Below are 17,522 nucleotides of genomic sequence, written 5' to 3'. Positions count from 1 at the left end.
ACACCTCTGTTCTGGTGAGTGCCTTGAGAAAGTATTTGATCTCCTGGGTGTAGGTTTAGACAGATGGTTGCTTCCAGCTTGCATTCTTGAAGGTGGGTTGTAAGCTCTGCAAACCTATTTAAAATGGTTCTTTCAACCGCAGGCATCGCAATTGTTTCTTATTACAGGGTACGCCCCTTCATGAGGGAACTCATGCCCACATCGATAGCAGTTTTTCAACAAGGGTTCATGCTTTGGTTGTCATTGATTTGCCAAACAGCTGCTCGTGTGTTCTGGCTTATTTTCACCTTATCCATGGCAATAGCCTGTACTTGAACAGCCATTGCAGTGTGGGCCATTGAGAGAATGTCTTCCAGTGTAATTGTCTTTTGAAGTAATTTCTTCTGAAAGCTAGATAACTCACGTTCAGCAATGATTTGAGATTGCAGAGCTGCTTCATCTGAGTGTTTTTCAAATTCACAGTGATTCAGGCATGTGCGTAATCGCCTGATAAATGTATCTAATTTTTCACCCTTCAAGTGTGTGGTGGAACGAAATACATTTCTTTCATAATCCACATGTTTGTGTGGAGAGAAATGTGTTGAAGGCTATCCCTTAAGTCGTATAAGTGGATGTGCTGTCTCCTGGTAATTTATAGCTAATTTCGCTTACCATAGGGACCACAGAGTGCATCAAATATTCCCTGTGCACGCCTGTTACCCTGAATGCCCATAGCACCAGGAAAACTTCAAATACCTGAGCCCCCGAGTGCACCTAGGGTCTAGATTATGATGTCCACAATATCAAATGGAGGGGTACTTGCACCAGAAGAGGGCTAGAGACTGACTCCCCAAGTGGGAAAAAGGAGGTTTGGCACCCATGCTCAACTAAATACCCTGATCAGACATGGCAAACGTGAGGTGAACTGCACCAGAGATGTACTGAAATATTTATGACGGAAAGTGTGCACCAGAAGGGGCTTGAAAATGTGTGGGTAGACACTCTCTTGACAAGCTTGGTATCTTTTATTTCCCTTGACAGAAAGAAGCGCTTCTCAGCGTGCAACCAGCCATACGCAGGTTACGTTGGAGGCACTACTTTGGCTTGGTTCCTGGAGAACAATGTCCCTTTTGAGACTGTTGGAGGTACCGGGCGGGCCTCATGTCAATTTTATTTCCGTAAACTCCACATCCGGACCACAGACTTGCTCTGAGCAAACAAGAACAAAGCACTGCACGCAGAACAGTGCCATGAGCCGTTACACAGCCTCCCTCCTAGAGGATGTGTTTCGGGCGGTGCACCCCGACCTGGAATATGAGCGGAATTGCCTCTCAGTAATGAAACATTGTGTGTAGGTTCCTTGAATACCTTGTTGCCATTGTCATCAGGGACCTTGTATATAACGGCAATACACAGGTTCACAAAGAATACAAGAGCCACGGGCATGTTCAACCTATTTCTCTTCTCTTTCTATGCCCCCTTCCCTTGTGTCACTTCTTATTCTCCATTTGTCCACCAATGATCAGAGACTGATGACTCTATAATTACCCCCCTGCCACCACCACCTGGCTTGTCTCACTTTGATTCTTCTCCTTTTGTACAGTGTGTACTGGTCCTCTTCTTCCTCCTCCTCCTCCTCCTCCTACCGTATAACCGCCTACCCTGTTGTCTCCAACAGGTAACGCCTGTGCACTCTATTGGGGTCAATTGACCTCCTATATTCAATGCCACCTGCTAATGTTTGTGTGATATTGTAAATAACATTTTAAAAGAACTATCAGTTCACCATATATTCGCAACAACCTTTTTCACAAATGTGTTTTCTCACAAAAACATGTCTTTATGCAGTACTAAACTCGGTACTGGAAAGTATGGTTCAACTTCACCATCAAAGTTACATTACAGAATACGATTGATTCAAGAGATTTCACAAAATCGGGCTGGTTGTGTCCTTATACCGATTTGTTTATATACAATTTGAACTCAAAAAATGACTTCTTCTAAGTCTTGGCTAAAGTCAATTTACAAACATGATTCAAATTCAACCATTAAACAAGTAGCCGACGCATTTTCGGATATTCCATCAATCATCAGGGCTTATATAACATAATGCTCTATCTCGAGGTATTAGTTCAAATTCTTCTGTGTACCTAAAATTCATAATGATATGATTTAGTGTAACGTAGTTCATAAATCGCCTCTTCTGCTAACCAGGTCTATCTATTAGGAGTGACCTCCAGGTGTTTTCCGTCACTCCCACACCTGTTTAGCACTTTGCTCTGTTAATTTCACAAAAGGTTCACGGCTCACAATATATGGTGACCTCTATAAGACAATATGAAACATCACTAGAGTGACACTGCAAGCGACACTCTTCAGCCTATCTATATAAAATGAGTTTCAAATAACATCATCATTTCCTCTTACTACCGTACCATGTCTATGTCTTGACTTGCCACGCAAACTTCCCTTTTGGTGGTTGTGCATTGCATGGTGTACATTGCCATGTCCCTTCTTAACAGCGCGGTTTTGTTCAACTGGCCTCAGAATTTCTTGCAGTATCTGGTACCATGCCAAACAAAACGGTACTATCCCCCGGAATGTTTTGAAATGGCATGTTTTGATAAAATTGCGTCCTACTCTATTGTATAGTTTTTCTGCGTCCAGTACAATGAAAACCGTGATGTCCTATGTTGGATTTTGGCAGTGCAGTATATACACCGTTTTTCATAGCTTTCACAACATCCTCCTTTTGCCATACGTTTTCCAGATGGCCTGGCTGCAAACAGTAGGCAGTGTGTCCACTTTCGTCTAGCTCTATTCCTCCACCTCGCAGAAATAGCTTTGTGAAATGGGTGCCAGAACGATCCACGTATATATATTGTGAAGTTGGCCAGAGTTGTTGACTATTGGATAAGCATTTACAATCCCCCTGCAAAGTCATGTCTTCTAAAACCCTGATATACATCTTGGATTATTTAATTTGTAAATCTTATGATTGTTGTCAACTGCTGGTTATTATATTATGTATTTATTCATAACAAAACTTAATATAAAATAACAAAATCCCTGATCTGCATGTTGAGCAGAGTCGATTGCGCATTGCTTTCAGAGAAACTTTTGCTGCATGTTTTTAAGTAGGGTGTGCGTTTGTAATTGATGATAAAATATGGGGGAGGGAGGGCGGAGTGCTCTAGGTCAAAAAGCCCTATTTCAACGCAAGTGCATCAAAGTGCAATGTTGTCAATGTCTGATCTGTTGGCCTGTCATGGTTTGTCCTGACCCAGCACTCGCGTTTGCACTGCGCATGTGCAGCTCCCGGTGCCAGCCACCTTTTTATAAATGGGCGTATTTAGGATGGCAAGTTGATTTATGGATACTTTAATGTGGACAATTGCTTTTGTTAGGCCTTAAAGATCCAGGAGCAGTTGGACAAGACTGTCGAGAAATTGGAGGAAAGCAAGCAACTGCTGAAGACGAACGAGAACGGTAAGCGCAGAGACATGCTTTATAGCCGAGGCCTCTGCTGTGTAATGAGGCGTGGGAGCTGGCACAGATGCATTTATATTGTTACAGGGTTCCCCTGTGTAGGGGTGGGAGCGGATTGGGAGGTACAGTGCGCCAAGGATAGATTGGAACCATGTCACCGGAAGTGCTAGGTGGGGTCCTGCATTTACCCCTGCACCAGGTTGCAAAAGCTTGAGCCAAAGTTGTTTTTATATGACTCCAAATTGTATACAAAATTCTTCAAAGTGCATGTTTAGAAAAATAACTACGACCAGTGAATACATTGGGCTTCACGGTTCGTCAAGATGGTATTTGTGGTATGTGTAATAATGTAAAGTTGCCAGGGCCCTTTTTAATGGCTGTGGTTGGTAGGCGTAAAAGGTGTGCATCTATCCGCCCTGGACCCTCCTGCCATCACAGACATTAGTAAAGTAAGATACTGTAGCCACTGCAAAACTGCCATGTATGTGAAAATGCCTTGGGCGAGTTTGTGATGTTCTCCCTGCTTAAAAAAGAATGATGCATTCATATATTGCTGTAAATCCTAATTGAGTAATCATCCTGAATCAGTTGCGCAACTAAGTGCAAATGAATGCCACTCATTCAAGTGCAGCTCACACTGTATTGAAGGACCGTTCAGGTTTTATTGAAATGAAGCCTACTAAATATATACAGATCATATGTTTTAAAAGTGTGAAATAAAATGAATCTGTCTTGTATGTGGAAAGTATCATAGTAGAGCGAGGGAACCAGCAGAAGATATGTAAAATAGCTCTTGGGTTAAGGAGCAGGTTTGCAGAAAGCTGAAGGCCTTGACTGGGGAGGCGTGGCAAGCCCTTCTATATCAATGCTGTCATTAATACAAGGATCCCGCTCCCGCGCAGAGTGATGGGGCTGGGTACCCAAGCGGAAGGAATCCATGTGAGGCAGGACAGACGGCCCCAAGCCGCATTGAACACCTGGGATGGGGGAATGAGAAATGTGCGATCTGACGGGAGATGCAATCGAGGAGCACTTTATAAAAATTGGAATGATCAAAAATAGCTTTTTAAAAATGAAAAAAAATCTAATAAGTGTTGGAGGTGATGTCCATTTTCCATCTAAGAGTCGTACACATGTTATTACTTTCAGCTCTAAAAGTCACTACTTTGATTACATAATTACTTCCTTAAGTTACTTGCACAGTCGCAAATCATATTATGTAAAATATGATTATGCTTTAAATAATTGATTCTTGCATTGTTCACCATCAACACACTGCCAATTTTTAATAATTTCCTCCAGATCAAAACTGACTTTGATTTAAAATCGCTCACATTTAATCTCGAGGCACAAAGTATTTCATTTTGTTCTTACTGTTTTACGTGGCTTCACAGCCCGGTCCTGAAGCCCAGGGAGGCGAGTCAATGATGCTCTGCCTTCCCGGATATTTGCGGAATGCACCTTTCAGCTCTGAATCTTTGTGTATATTGCAATGTCTTTAATTATATAATGTCGTCAGATAACGTCCATCTTAATTTCTTAAAGCCGTGAAGTACCGTAGTGACATCATCCCTTGGTGATGAGATCTAACCTGTAATTCACATGTGTGATTTTTAGCTGGTCGGGCGAAGTGCCTCATCCCTCTGAAGTAGAACAATTAAGGACCACTAAATTGAATACTAATACCTGTTAACATTTTTTCTATTTCGTACAGTAATTTCCTGGTTAAATAAGCAGCTGAATGAGAATAAAATTGCATCATTGCAAGGGACAGGCGGCCAAAGTGAGGTGCAGTCTTCTGTGAAATCTGGCCCTATTGCATCCAACCTAACTGGGATGCAGAATGGTCTGGTAAGAAATTGGTTCATAGAAATATTTTGGTCTTTTTGAAGCTCTCGTCCGAAGCACTATTATGTTCACGTACCTAAACCACGTATGTATGGTGTTACATAGCGCAAACCTGGATGGAAGGTAACGGAGCATGAGCTTCCATGTCTTCTTTCAAAAATATTTATTACGTTTTTAATTTATTGAGAGAAAACCAATATATGCGCAACCAGATTAAACATGTCTTTTTAAGAGTGGAGTGACAATGAACATCTGAAAGAATATATGAGAGTCCTTCACCAAAATAAATACATGGTTCAAGAGGTGTGCATGGGATAGCTGAAAGCTGAGGCTGCAATAGTACAACTAGACTCATCAGCCGGGGGACTGGGACCGTCACACAGTGGCCCATCCAGTGATCCATACTGTCTAGCATACCAGCTGCTTATATTACCTTGCTTTTTTCCAAAAAGCAGTCAAGGTCTTAATATGTTATTGAACATGGAGCCTCTTAGTATTCCAATAGAAGAAAGGAGACAAGCAGTTTCAGTGCCACCCTATTTGATCAATGGACTGTGAGAGCTTGTGGAGGCTGTAAATAGGTGCCACTGAACACGTCAGTCTTTGCTTACTTTCCTTATTGCCCAGTGACCCTACATTTAAACTGTTTCGGATGTATGCTTGTACATTACATTGTCCTTTAGGCTCGGAAGAACTAGGCCACCACACAGAAAAGGGAAAAGTATGGATCCATATCAATATACAGGCACTAAATTTTGAAGAAATGTCATTGAAGAAGTTAACTGAAAGCATGACGATCATTAAAATCCTTTATTGGCGAGACACTCTCAAATATGCATTCAAAGCAAAAGGAGTTGCCACATAAGTCCTCAATGCCGCAGAACTCTTGCTACATTCTTAATTCATAAGTAGCCCAACCACAGAAACTCAATTGCTCTCCCTCTCTCTCCCACTGTCTCTCCCTCCCTCTCTTGTGCCCCATTGTGCTCCTTCTCGCTCCCTCTCTTTCGCACTCTCTCACGTGTACACTCTCCCTCCACGTGCATGAGAGCGCACACCTATCTCTCCCTCTTTTTCGCTCCCTCTTTTTCGCTCCCTCTTTTTCGCTCCCTCTTTTTCGCTCCCTCTTTTTCGCTCCCTCTCTTCCTTACTCTTTCTCTCTCTTGCTCTCTCGCTCATGCTCTCTCCCTCTCTGGGGGTATTTTAAGGGGCAAGCAGATTGAATATAGAGAGGCTACAGGAGGAGGGGTGAATGAAATAAATGTGACAATTGAATGAATGGGGATAGATGAATGGATAAGGGCATGGTTCTGGAGGAATAAATGAAAATATAAGGCCATATGTTGGTGTGAGGATGTATGAAAGCATACGCATATATAAAAGAATAAGAATGTAGAGGTGTGCAAATCAATGCAAATGTGGGGATGGGAGAAGGAATGAGTGAGAACAACGGTGTGAAGCATACAGCAAGGCTCTGCCATGTGACCCCACTGTTCATCTTGCATTGGTTAGGAAGCTTAAGGGTGTGCAACACAGTATGAGGATGCACAAGTGCCCGAGCATGCACTTACTTAATGCAAGCCAGAGATGCAATAGGATGCATGAAGGCAGTGCTTCATTTGTGCTGGTATTTGCCGGTGTGCAAAACACCGGCACTATTTTTTGGCCACCGGAACATGTGTAATTGTTTTGTTTGTTGAGTTCGATCACAAATCATTGTGGTTTGCGATCTTTCTCATGCTCTGCTTGAGTTGTAGAAGGCCATGGCTGGCTGGGCCTGGTGGGACTACAGCAATAAAACAGCCAATCAAAACTAATATTCTGTTGTTGTTAGTATGCAGTATTTGCTCAATTCTGTATAGTAACGCAGAATATACAGTTTTCATTTGCTGTTACTCTGGGCCAATGAAATGGTGAGGCTGGGGGTGGGTCACGTGAAGTGGGTGTTAGTGTTTGGGCACACAGGCAGCGCTTCAGGAGTTGCTGTTAGGGTGTGGCGTCTTGTGAGAGCCGAGGAGAGAGAGCCTGCTGCCTAAGCCAGCGCTGCATGTATGGATCGGTGTGGCCTAGTTGCTTCCAGTCAGCCGGGCTTATTTTTTGATTGTACCCAGGGCCCCGACCTCTCCCGACTGAGGAGACTCAGTCCCCGGCTCCCCACCGACTTCAAAGAAAAAGCAGGTAAGTGTGAAGTCTGAAGTGCTGATTGAGCCAGGGTCCGCCCGACTGTCCGTCCGGCGCTGGTGGTTTCCCCTCCCCCGTCTGTCACTGCGGCTTCCCTCGGTGAACCTGCCACCCCCCTCCAGCTACAAACAAACCCCGCCGCCACCACGCGTGTCGGAGGCGCCAACTGCATGCCTGGTGGCAAGGGGCCTCTCCTAGGCCCCTTACCACTAGGTACGCAGTTAGGCTGGGGAGGGGGAATTCAGCAGCTAATTTACCTAAAATGCTCCCTTCTGAATTTGTTGCGAGTATGGTGAAAAGGCTGGGAGAGGGGGATTTAACACACCAACAATGTGCACATTTTTAAACTTTAAACCGGATTATCTTCAGGAATACGATGCTAAAATCTTCTGTAATGTGTTAAGTTAATGAACGTGTTTTAATTGTAACGAGACAAAATATAAATCACCTGGTCTAAGCAGCACACACCCTGCAAAAGGTAAATGCGCCTATCTGTGTGTGTGTGTGTGTAATATGAACTGTGTACAATTACTTTAGCAAACGACCATCCATTAGTAAATTCCCAAACAAATGGAAGCGTTGGGAAACGTCGGAAATGCTGCTCGTGTCTTCTTGCGTAATCAGAATGAGATAGTCGTGTTTTCAATATGGATTGAAGTTAGGTAATATTGCAACGACACGACCGAGCGCAAAAGCTCTTTCCAGGATCAGGATTACAAGTGCAAGTAGCACTATGGCCAAACATTCTTTCAATGCATTGTTTGCACTAGGGAAAACATTGTCCTGGTCCAAAAATGAATTGAAAGAATATTTTTTTTGTCACTAACAATTTTTGGGGTAGTGTTAAGTGCAGTTGTACCGTTCAAAGGCTCTGTAATACTCCCCGAGGTCTGTATGCCGGGTGGATTTCATTTGGAACCAGATTAGAGAAACCATATAGCAATATGATGTGATATGATAGGTAATTTATAACGCGCTTAATACCCAGAGGTTTCTAAGCGTGGACCCAGGGATCAAACCTGTGTTGCGCCGTGTCCTCTTGCTTCCAAGGTGTGCATGTTGGTGCTGAGCTATCCGCCTGAGACAATGGGGCGGTAGGTGGGGTGGACGAATTTGTAATTGGGGAAAACCGGCAGAGTTTAGTACGTTTTTTAAATTTTTGTATATATTGAAAGTTTCAGTAAGACAGTCATCTGTCCAGAATGACACTTTTTGTATTGTTAATTGTATTATTCACTGGTTCGCTTCCTCAGGGAATGCTCTGGAGATGGGAGCACACAGGGGGTGTTGTTTCTATTTTTCTTCAGTTACAGTTCGGACTAACGCATGTACAAGGAAGAGAACAGCTGTCCATCGACTTCTCAGCTAGCTCGCTCTCAACTTGCACGACTCCCCCAGCACACGCGAGCATCATCCCTTAAGATTCTACATTCCACTTCTCATCCATGTAACAACACAATAATGCAAGCAAACTTGAGGAAACAACATCCATCAACGCTAGATTAAAGTTGCATTACCCGATTTTCTTGTCCGCTAAATCAATGAAATAATGTTGTTTTCAGATACCTTCCTAAAGTGAATATTGTTCAATTTGACAGATAAGTCATGCCAGAGTTTAGGTCCAAGTGTCTGCAACCTGCAGCACCCACTCCCCCTTTACTTTCTACCTTGGCTGGCCTGGGCCTGAATATAGACTCTCACTCGCGGCTGTTCGGAGACGTCACTGCGCTGTCTATTGTCTATGCGGCCTGAGGAAAGGTAGTGGGGGCCCAGGTTCTTAATGGCTCTGCGAGTGATAGATTTGAGTGTGTGAAGTTGATGCGTTGTTTGATTGGGAGGCAGTGCATGCATTTTAGGAAGGTGTCTTGTGGAATGGTTTTTTCGGGGCCTGACACAATCCATGATGTGCAGTGTTGTGGTAGGTGGAGTTGGTTTACACATTTCATGAGGATATTTCATGTAATGCCCCAGACATACACCCCAGTTTATAGCCACAGGCCATTTCTAGTCGGTAGTGAAGGCAAAGTGCGCCCGGGGCATACTGCAGGCCATATCCTACAGGGCATGGGCACAGGATTTTCTTTGTGGGCATTATGGGAAAGGGTAGTCCACTCTATGTTCTACAGCCTCTTTCTAGTGTTAAGATGTTCATCCAGGCTTCAGCAGTGAGGCTGTGTAATGGTCCCGAGATAGGAAAATGGTGCCTTTTGCAAAATATTGCATGTCTGGTTTTTTTTGTCAGTGAAAGTTAGTTCTCTGAAAGGTCCCCATGTGTAGCTCTCCATAATAAAGTCCAAATAGTCACTTCAGTAGAGTTATGCAATCCAAAAATGGCCTTATGTTGAACATATGGAGCATTCTGCCACATGTTACTAGGTCTAGCACTGAACTGGCCCGGGACAGCCGCTCGCACTCCGGGCGATGCCCATGCCTGGCATTATGGGGCCAATATTCACTTATATGTCACTTATTTTTGTACAAATTAAGCACTGCATTTATTTTATTTATTATTGCATTTAGTTACACGCCCAGACCCTTGAGGTATCACGGCGTACATACATCATGGACATACATTTTCAGAATTATACGTTTGAAAGGTTACATTTCAATGACACGGTTATTTACTTCATGTTCATACTTTGTGGTTGGCATAGTCTTGTTACAGTAACGTGCATTTTGAGTTGCAGCTGTGGATTGCTAGGTAGATTAGTATTTATTGAAAAGCCAGGTTTTCCGTTGTTTCTTGAATTTGTGGAAGGACGGCTCGTTAGTGAGGTGTGTAGGGAGTGTGTTCCAAATGCGTGGTGCTGCTATAGGGAAGCTGGACTTGCCTGCTCTGGTGGCGGTGAAGAGTGGGACGTGGAGGTGTGTGTTGTTACTGGATCTGAGTACTCTCCCAGTGGCTTTGCGAGATATGGTCTCGTTAAGGTAGGTTGGTGCCGTGTAGAAGATGTATTTATGCATTGTGGTGAGTGTCTTATGGAGGATTCTTGCTTTTATAGATAGCCAGTGGGGATCTCTTCTGTGCTGGGAGATGTGTTCTCTTCTGTTGACGCCTAAGGTGGCTCTTAGGGCTTTGTTTTATAGCAGTTGTAGTTTGGATAGGTTTTTGTTTGAGGTGCCTAATAGCAAGATGTTGCAATAGTCTAGTTTTCTAGTCTAGGATTAGGGCTCTAGTGAGTGTTAGGCAGTTTTGGGTGGACAGGAAGGGTTTGCTCAGCGTGATAAGCTTGGCTGTATATGCAGTGGAGGAGGCAAGAGCATTAATATGATTTTTCATGGTGAGGTTTGAGTCTAGATAGACTCCTAGTGTTTTAACTTTGTGAGAGATAGTGATGGGGGTACCATCTATCAGGATGGAGGTATAATCAGGCGGTAGTTTACTGAGTTTGGTTGGTGAGCCAACTATGAGGATCTCCATTTTTTCCCCGTTTAGGCAGAAGCTGTTATTTGCCATCCAATTTTGGATGAGAGTGAATTTTGTTCATACAGGGAGTGTCTTGTTCAAGGTTGCCTGAGATGGGGATAAGTATTTGTGTATCGTCAGCAAAATTGGTGTAAATGACTCCCATGGCGTCTAGTGCTGCGAAGAGTAATTTGGTGTATGCATTGTAAAGTGTTGGGGAGAGGCAGGATCCTTGTGGTACTCCCACCGGTACTGGGATGGGATCAGCTGCTTCTTCTCCTAGCGCAACTCGAGGTCCGGTCTGAGAGGAAGGATTTTATCCAGTTTGTGGCTTTCTTACAGAAGTGGAAGTTAGTGGAGAGGGTGTTGCATAGTTTATCATGATCGACTAGGTCGAACGCAGCAGAGAGGTCCAACAGTAGTAGTAGTATGCCCAGTTTGCCAGAGTTCCTAATAGAGTCCATCTGGTTTTTTAAATCAAGAAGGGCCGTCTCAGTGCTGTGACTGAGTCAGAAGCCAGATTGTCCGTCCCCTAATAGTTGGTGCTCTTCTAAGTGAGTTTGGACCTGGGAATATGCTATTTTGTCGATTTTGAGGAGGAAGGGTTCGGTTGTTATGGGCCTGTAGTTTGTAGGTATGGTGGGGTCTAGTGAGGGTTTTTTGAGCAGGGATGTGACCCATGCTGATTTGATGGAGGCTGGTATAGTGCTGTATTTGAAGGATTCATTGATGAAGTTGGTGATAGTCTGGGCTAACGTTGTGGCACAATCTTTGATTACTTTAGCAGGGAAATGATCGCCTTTGCAATTAGATGGCTTGAGGGAAGCTATGGTTTTGAGAACATGGACTTTGGTGACTTGTTTGAATTGGATTTCTGGTACGTTGGGTTTGGGGTTGGCATTGGGCTATTGGGAAGGGGTGGTGGGGTGGTTTGAGGAGCTTTTTTTGGGCAGCTATTTTGTTTTGCAGTGTGTTTACTTTGGAGGATAAAGCATCCTGGATGGTGTTGCACCAATCTTTGCTAACGGTGATGGGGCTGATAGGTTGGATAGGGGATTTGAGTTCTTTGATAATGGTGAATAGTTCTTTCGTGTTAGATGCTGCGTTGGCTATTCGGGAGTTAAGAGAGTCTGCTTTCTGGGTGAGTATGCTACATTTGTAGGTTTTGGACAGTTGTTGTAGTTTGGCTTGGAGTTCAGGGGAGTGTTTTTTGTTAATTAGGTGTTCTAGATCTCTTTTTTTCCCTTCTGAGTTTTGAGCATGAAGGCCTTTCAGCAGCAGCCCACCATCCCTTATGCCCACTTAAAAATCATGGCTGAAGTCACTCCTGCAGGGACATTACCGAACCTCAACTAATGTAGCTAATTGGACAGATCACTGTAATGTTTTTAAACAATGGGTTGACCGCATCATCGCTGTCACTGTAAAACATTCACCATGTTGCAGCTGCTCTCCCACACTATAATAACAGCACTGTAGTATGTCCTGAGAATGGCTTTAAAACCTTCCTTATTGTGAAGCATGGAAGAGCAACAGCTTCCCTTCAGTGGAAGGAAAACATTTTTTTTTAATCTCTGGGACATTTGAAGGGGTGAGAAAAAAAGTTCAAAACGGTTGCACGAGTGGTGTTTCTGGAATACGACCTACCATTACCGCTCGGCTGCTGGTATTTCTGTAACTAAGCAGATTACGGATTCTTTTAATAATCTCTCACCGGTGGTGGTAATTACCACTGGCCATAGCACACCCAAAAATCCTGCCCCAAAACTGTCATGAGACCCTAAGTAAATATGTTCTCTGGAGCCAGTGAATCTGCATCATATTTATTTGAGATAGAATGTAGCTCTATTTTTTTTCCGCCTAAAGCAATCACATGGAAATGACATGTGCAGCGTCCTTGAGGTGCCCCACATATGGTACAGGTAGCAGGGGTGCCGCTGCCAAAGGAGTCCGATAAGTGGGGCGGGGTTCAGAAGGAATCGGAGACCCAAAAGGAGGGTGGGTGGACGATGACAGGTGGTGAATCAGCCATCCAGTTCATTGGAATGCAGATGAGATTGTGGTATTCAGCCCTCGATCCGAGCAACCTGATTGGTTGACTCCCCCGCCCGTGATGTTAATAAACATTAGGGTGACATTGCATTAGGCCAGGAACAACCCCTCTGATGCCAAATTCCAAAAGGGGATACTCAACCAAAAAATGTGACGGGAGGCTAAAGAATAATTTGAGGCAGGCACTTTCCATTTGCTTAAGCTTTCCAATGTATCCCTTTGCCCATATTTTCTCACCATATAATATTTTAGGGAGTATTTTCATTAGTTCAGGAGTGACCTAAGTAAATCGCCCCCATTTTTTCCGGCAAATGATTTAGCTCAGCCCATTGAGAAATGTGAATTATCTAGGTGTGTTAACCATTTTAGTCTGTGATCAATGGTCACAGCCAGATAATCTTAATAGCGAATAGTCTCCAAGATATCTATTTTCGAGACAAAAAAGGCTCCTTTTCATACAAGCACCTGGTTCGAAGATCATAACTTTAGTCTTTTGAATGTTAACCCTCAGACCAGCAATCTAATAGCACGAGATCATCAGCGTAGCCAAACTATTGCAGTCTGATATTTCCCAGTTTAGGATGAACGGTGGTATCGGGCATGAGTGTTTGATAAGTCTGCTAAATTAAGATTGAACAAGAGGTGGGCCAGGATACAACCCTGCTTGGGGCCTACATAGGCGTTGATCAGTAAGGTGTCTATCAGTCGAAATCTGAACTCTGACAGTAGTGTCAGTGTGGAGGGCAATAAGCATATTTAGCATCGCTGAGGGAATTCCCAAGCATGCCAATTTATGCCAAAGATCCGCTTTTCTCACTTTCAAAAGATGAAGAATAATCTATGAAGGCGACACAGATGGTCTGTTCTCTAGTTCGCCAGGCTCCTTCAACAAAGTGAGTGAGTGCCTGAATGTTGTCTATGGTGGAATTCCCTTTTCAAACGCCTGTTTAATTAAATGGAAGGATGTTAGTCGGTTGTAGAGGAAATTTGGTGAGATAATCAAGTAGGAGTTTTGCAAAGAATTTAGCAGGTGCATCAAGCATGTCTAGAATTCTGTATTTCTCGGGATCAGAGTAAGAGCCCCTCTTGTAGTCCTGTAGACCGGGAATTTAATAGTTTCATTCCAGCTCTCAGCTAATCGGTCTGTGACTCTGATAGCAGAGAAAAGATGCACCAAGATAGCCGCCCATTGCCTGGGATTCTTCTTCAGGAGGGCTTTGCAGATTCCATCATGGAAATTTTAGTAGATTGCATGATCTTAAGTATGTCAGAATATGTGTGTGTAAACCTCAATGATCCTGATATAAATACATGTCTAGGGGCAAACAGAGGTTTAACTCCAATAGAAGACCTAATGCAAATTTCCCGATCTGTTTTAGAGACCCCATTAATAGTCTTTATATTAGAACCATTAACAGTTTTCCAAGAAGCTTGTGAATCGTAATCGCTTAAAGCCTGAACCAATGTATTCCATTGTTCTATATTCAGACGTTTTTAATGAGCTATAAGCCAGGAGTTGTATAAATATTTTCTTTCCCTAGTTATGTTTACCAAATCATGTGTGGATAAATGGGTGGAGCAAAGCTTACGTAAATCGCAACTAAAGTTCCTCTTAGCAACCATAACTTGATAATCAAATGATCTGTTTTGGTCAGATATCACATATGTATTTTTATGGGCATAGGTTTTTTTTTCTCACCCCAAGTTTACAGAAATTCAATACTAGTGCTTCGTATGTTGGTCCAATATGACCCATTATAGTTGCTGCCTCAAGCTCCAAAGTGGAAAGGATAGTATTAGAGAAACTGAATTGAAAAGGGAGGCACTTGACGATTGTATGTGTAATGTGAAAAATATGTCATCTAGTAGTATAGACCACAGAGTTTCAAGCTCCGAGTTAGCCCTTGCTAGATTGGGAGCATTCCAGCTTATGTGGTTGGCACCAGTACTGAGTTGGATGATGCCAATATGATCAGAGGCAGCCGGTGCTACCGTAAAGCCTATGGTAAGCAGCCAAGGGAAAGGGATCACTTTCGTGCAGCATTATGACCTCAGTATCTAATATATGAGGAAACAAGTGGTCGAAGTGGGCAGGAGCGATTGAGAGCGGTGTTCCTCTTCTTTAAAAAAATAAATAAAAGTTTTGCTGTTCCTATACTTTTATTTTAAAAAGAAACCGTCCCGGAATGGTTTGTTTAAGAATAATTGTAGAAGTTGAAACTAGAGCTTCAGTGCATTGCACTGAACATTCTCTTAACTTCAGGTGTGTTTGGGAGTTTGGATTGCATGTGAGAGGGTCCGTGGGGATGGGGGTTTGTGGGGAGCAGGGGCAGGCCAGCAGGGAACATAGTTCCACTACTTTTCTTTTGTACACTTTGGCCACTGGAGGAAACGAGTAGTGTGCAAATTAATAGTCTATTGTAGAGGAACTCCTAGTATAGTGCCCCGGAATATCCCCCTGGGAACTGTCCAACAAGCAGAAATGGGCCTTTAGAGTTTAAAGACTTGGTCCAAGCGTGTCCTTTGCATTACACACCCTTATCTTAAAGGAAACGAGAGCTAATGCCAAAGTCCAATAGAGGTTGAGTGCAGGAAGCGTGCTCCACTGGTATTCTCACGTTGAAATCTCCCAAGGCAATAATCGCAATGTTACATGTTGAATATTTTTCTATGATCGACTCTACCCTAGTAATGGTGTTCGTGTTCATGATTGTCTGGAGGAATATATATGTTGATTATTAGCCATTTCATCCTGATGCCCTGAGGGGTTTCCAAATGCACAATGGCCGGTAGTAAAAGATTATTCGAGATCTCAAGTTTATCCAGGTTTAAAGGATTTTTAACGCTCAGCAAGAGACCTCCTTTAGGTTTACTACAAGGGCTCTGTATAGCTACTAGATAGTGTGTCTCCTATCAAATGTAACCCAATATGTAAATGTAACCCAAAATGCCAATAATTGTACATTGTCTGCAATGTAGGATTTGCCAACAAAGCCAACCTCTAATCTTTGTGAAGTCTGAAAATCTCTTTATATAACCAATAAATAGGCCATTTCAGGTAGGCCACACAACCCACAGCACCACCCATTATCCATCAATAGAATTTGACCAACGGTTCAGAGCTACGGAGCAATAATACATTGTTTAGATGACAGCAATGTTTTCCTCTATATTAAAACATCTGGAAGACTGGGTAGTTTCTGCGGGTCATCTCAGTAAATTCCAGACCGGTTACTGGAAGGGGCACTCTATGAATATAAACGGATGTGTCTTGAGGACTCTGCAGGATGTGGCATGGGGAGGCTAGGCTGTTTGTACCATTGACCTCTCAGCAGTCTTCAATCGTGTTGATCGTAACAGGTTGTGGTGGAAGTTGGACGTTTGGGGATTGCCGAGTGGAATATTGAAGCTGATCATGAAGCTGCATGAGAACAGTTATTTGGGTAAGGTTGAGTCATACTGGGCTCTTGTCCCAACATAGTTCAACAAGTTTGTGACTGAGGCAGGGGTGTGTTTTTGCCCCCTGCCTTTTCAACCTATAGGTCTCGGATATTCAGAGGTTGGTTTATGCCGACGACTTTCTCCTCTTCGATACCTCGGGTCAGTTTGCAGAGGCTGCTGAGGGCATTTGATCCCTATGCCAATAATAATCATTTGCTAATTAATCCCAACAAAACAAAGATCTTGAGGATGGCGAGGGGACAGTGACAAACCAAGGTTGGTTGGTCTGTGGCAGGTGCGAGGATAGAATGTACAGGAAGTGTTGCATACCTGGTTTTTTTTGGTTAACGGCCAACCTGCAAAAGCAAAACTCTGCCCCAATTTGGTTCAAAGGGCAAACTGTTTGGGAAACAAAATTGATTGTGAAGATTGACAGGAAGTTTGGTAAACTTTCGATATGACCGGCAATTTCGTTTTATGAAGGAAAGATAGTTCCTAAATTAATCTTAGGTCTTGAGCTATGGAATGAGGGAATGTACCAAACTCTCGACCTTGGAGTCAACTATATGGAGATGTTTTCTCGCTCTCCCTAAATCTGTTCAGTTGCTGGCGATTCGGTACGAGTTGGGGTTACTCTCAATTTGAGTAAGAGTTAGAGGGCAAATTTTATCCTTGTTTAGGTGCATTATGGGCGCACAGGCAGGATCACTGTATGGCCTAATAAAAAAAAAACTTTACGGAACTTGGTGTATGCCCTTCCGGGGACCCCGGTTACCGTAAACAATTGAGAACCTGCTGTGAATCAGGAACCAGAGGACCTGCTTTCAACTCCTTATAGTTAAGAAAGCACGGTTGGATCTTGACTGGGCTGGCTTTATTGACCCTCTTAATGCTTGCTCCTCCATGGCGCACTTAAAAGAAGAACATAAAGTGGCTGCCTTCCTCACTACTTAAATCTGTTCTCCAGGGGGGCGTGGCCAGCGAGCACGTGATGAAGACGTGAATCTTCGGCGCTCCCGTCGGCCGCCTGAAACATCCTGCAAAATCCTGCCATATGGATCGTGTAAAAGCAAAATAAAGATAACTCCGGGCGGCGGAACCTCAGAGCAAAACCCGGCGGAGAATA

General features: G+C 43.4%; 1 protein-coding gene across 1 annotated transcript in view; it reads left to right on the top strand.

Moving 5' to 3' along the window:
* The window catches only part of LOC138510186 (spindle assembly abnormal protein 6 homolog), a 366,238-nt gene that overhangs the window by 270,644 nt on the left and 78,072 nt on the right, over nt 1–17,522 (top strand). The window contains exons 12-13 of the mRNA XM_069625671.1: nt 3,387–3,468; nt 5,183–5,319. Of these exons, the coding sequence (XP_069481772.1) occupies nt 3,387–3,468; nt 5,183–5,319 (219 nt within the window). The remainder of the gene's footprint in view (nt 1–3,386; nt 3,469–5,182; nt 5,320–17,522) is intronic.

This window comes from Ambystoma mexicanum, chromosome 6p (assembly GCF_040938575.1).
Source record: "Ambystoma mexicanum isolate Mex_15411 chromosome 6p, UKY_AmexF1_1, whole genome shotgun sequence".
Classification (NCBI taxonomy): Eukaryota; Metazoa; Chordata; class Amphibia; order Caudata; family Ambystomatidae; genus Ambystoma; species Ambystoma mexicanum.
The sequence above is the reverse complement of the archived record's forward strand: the minus strand, read 5'-3'. Positions and strand labels throughout refer to the sequence as shown.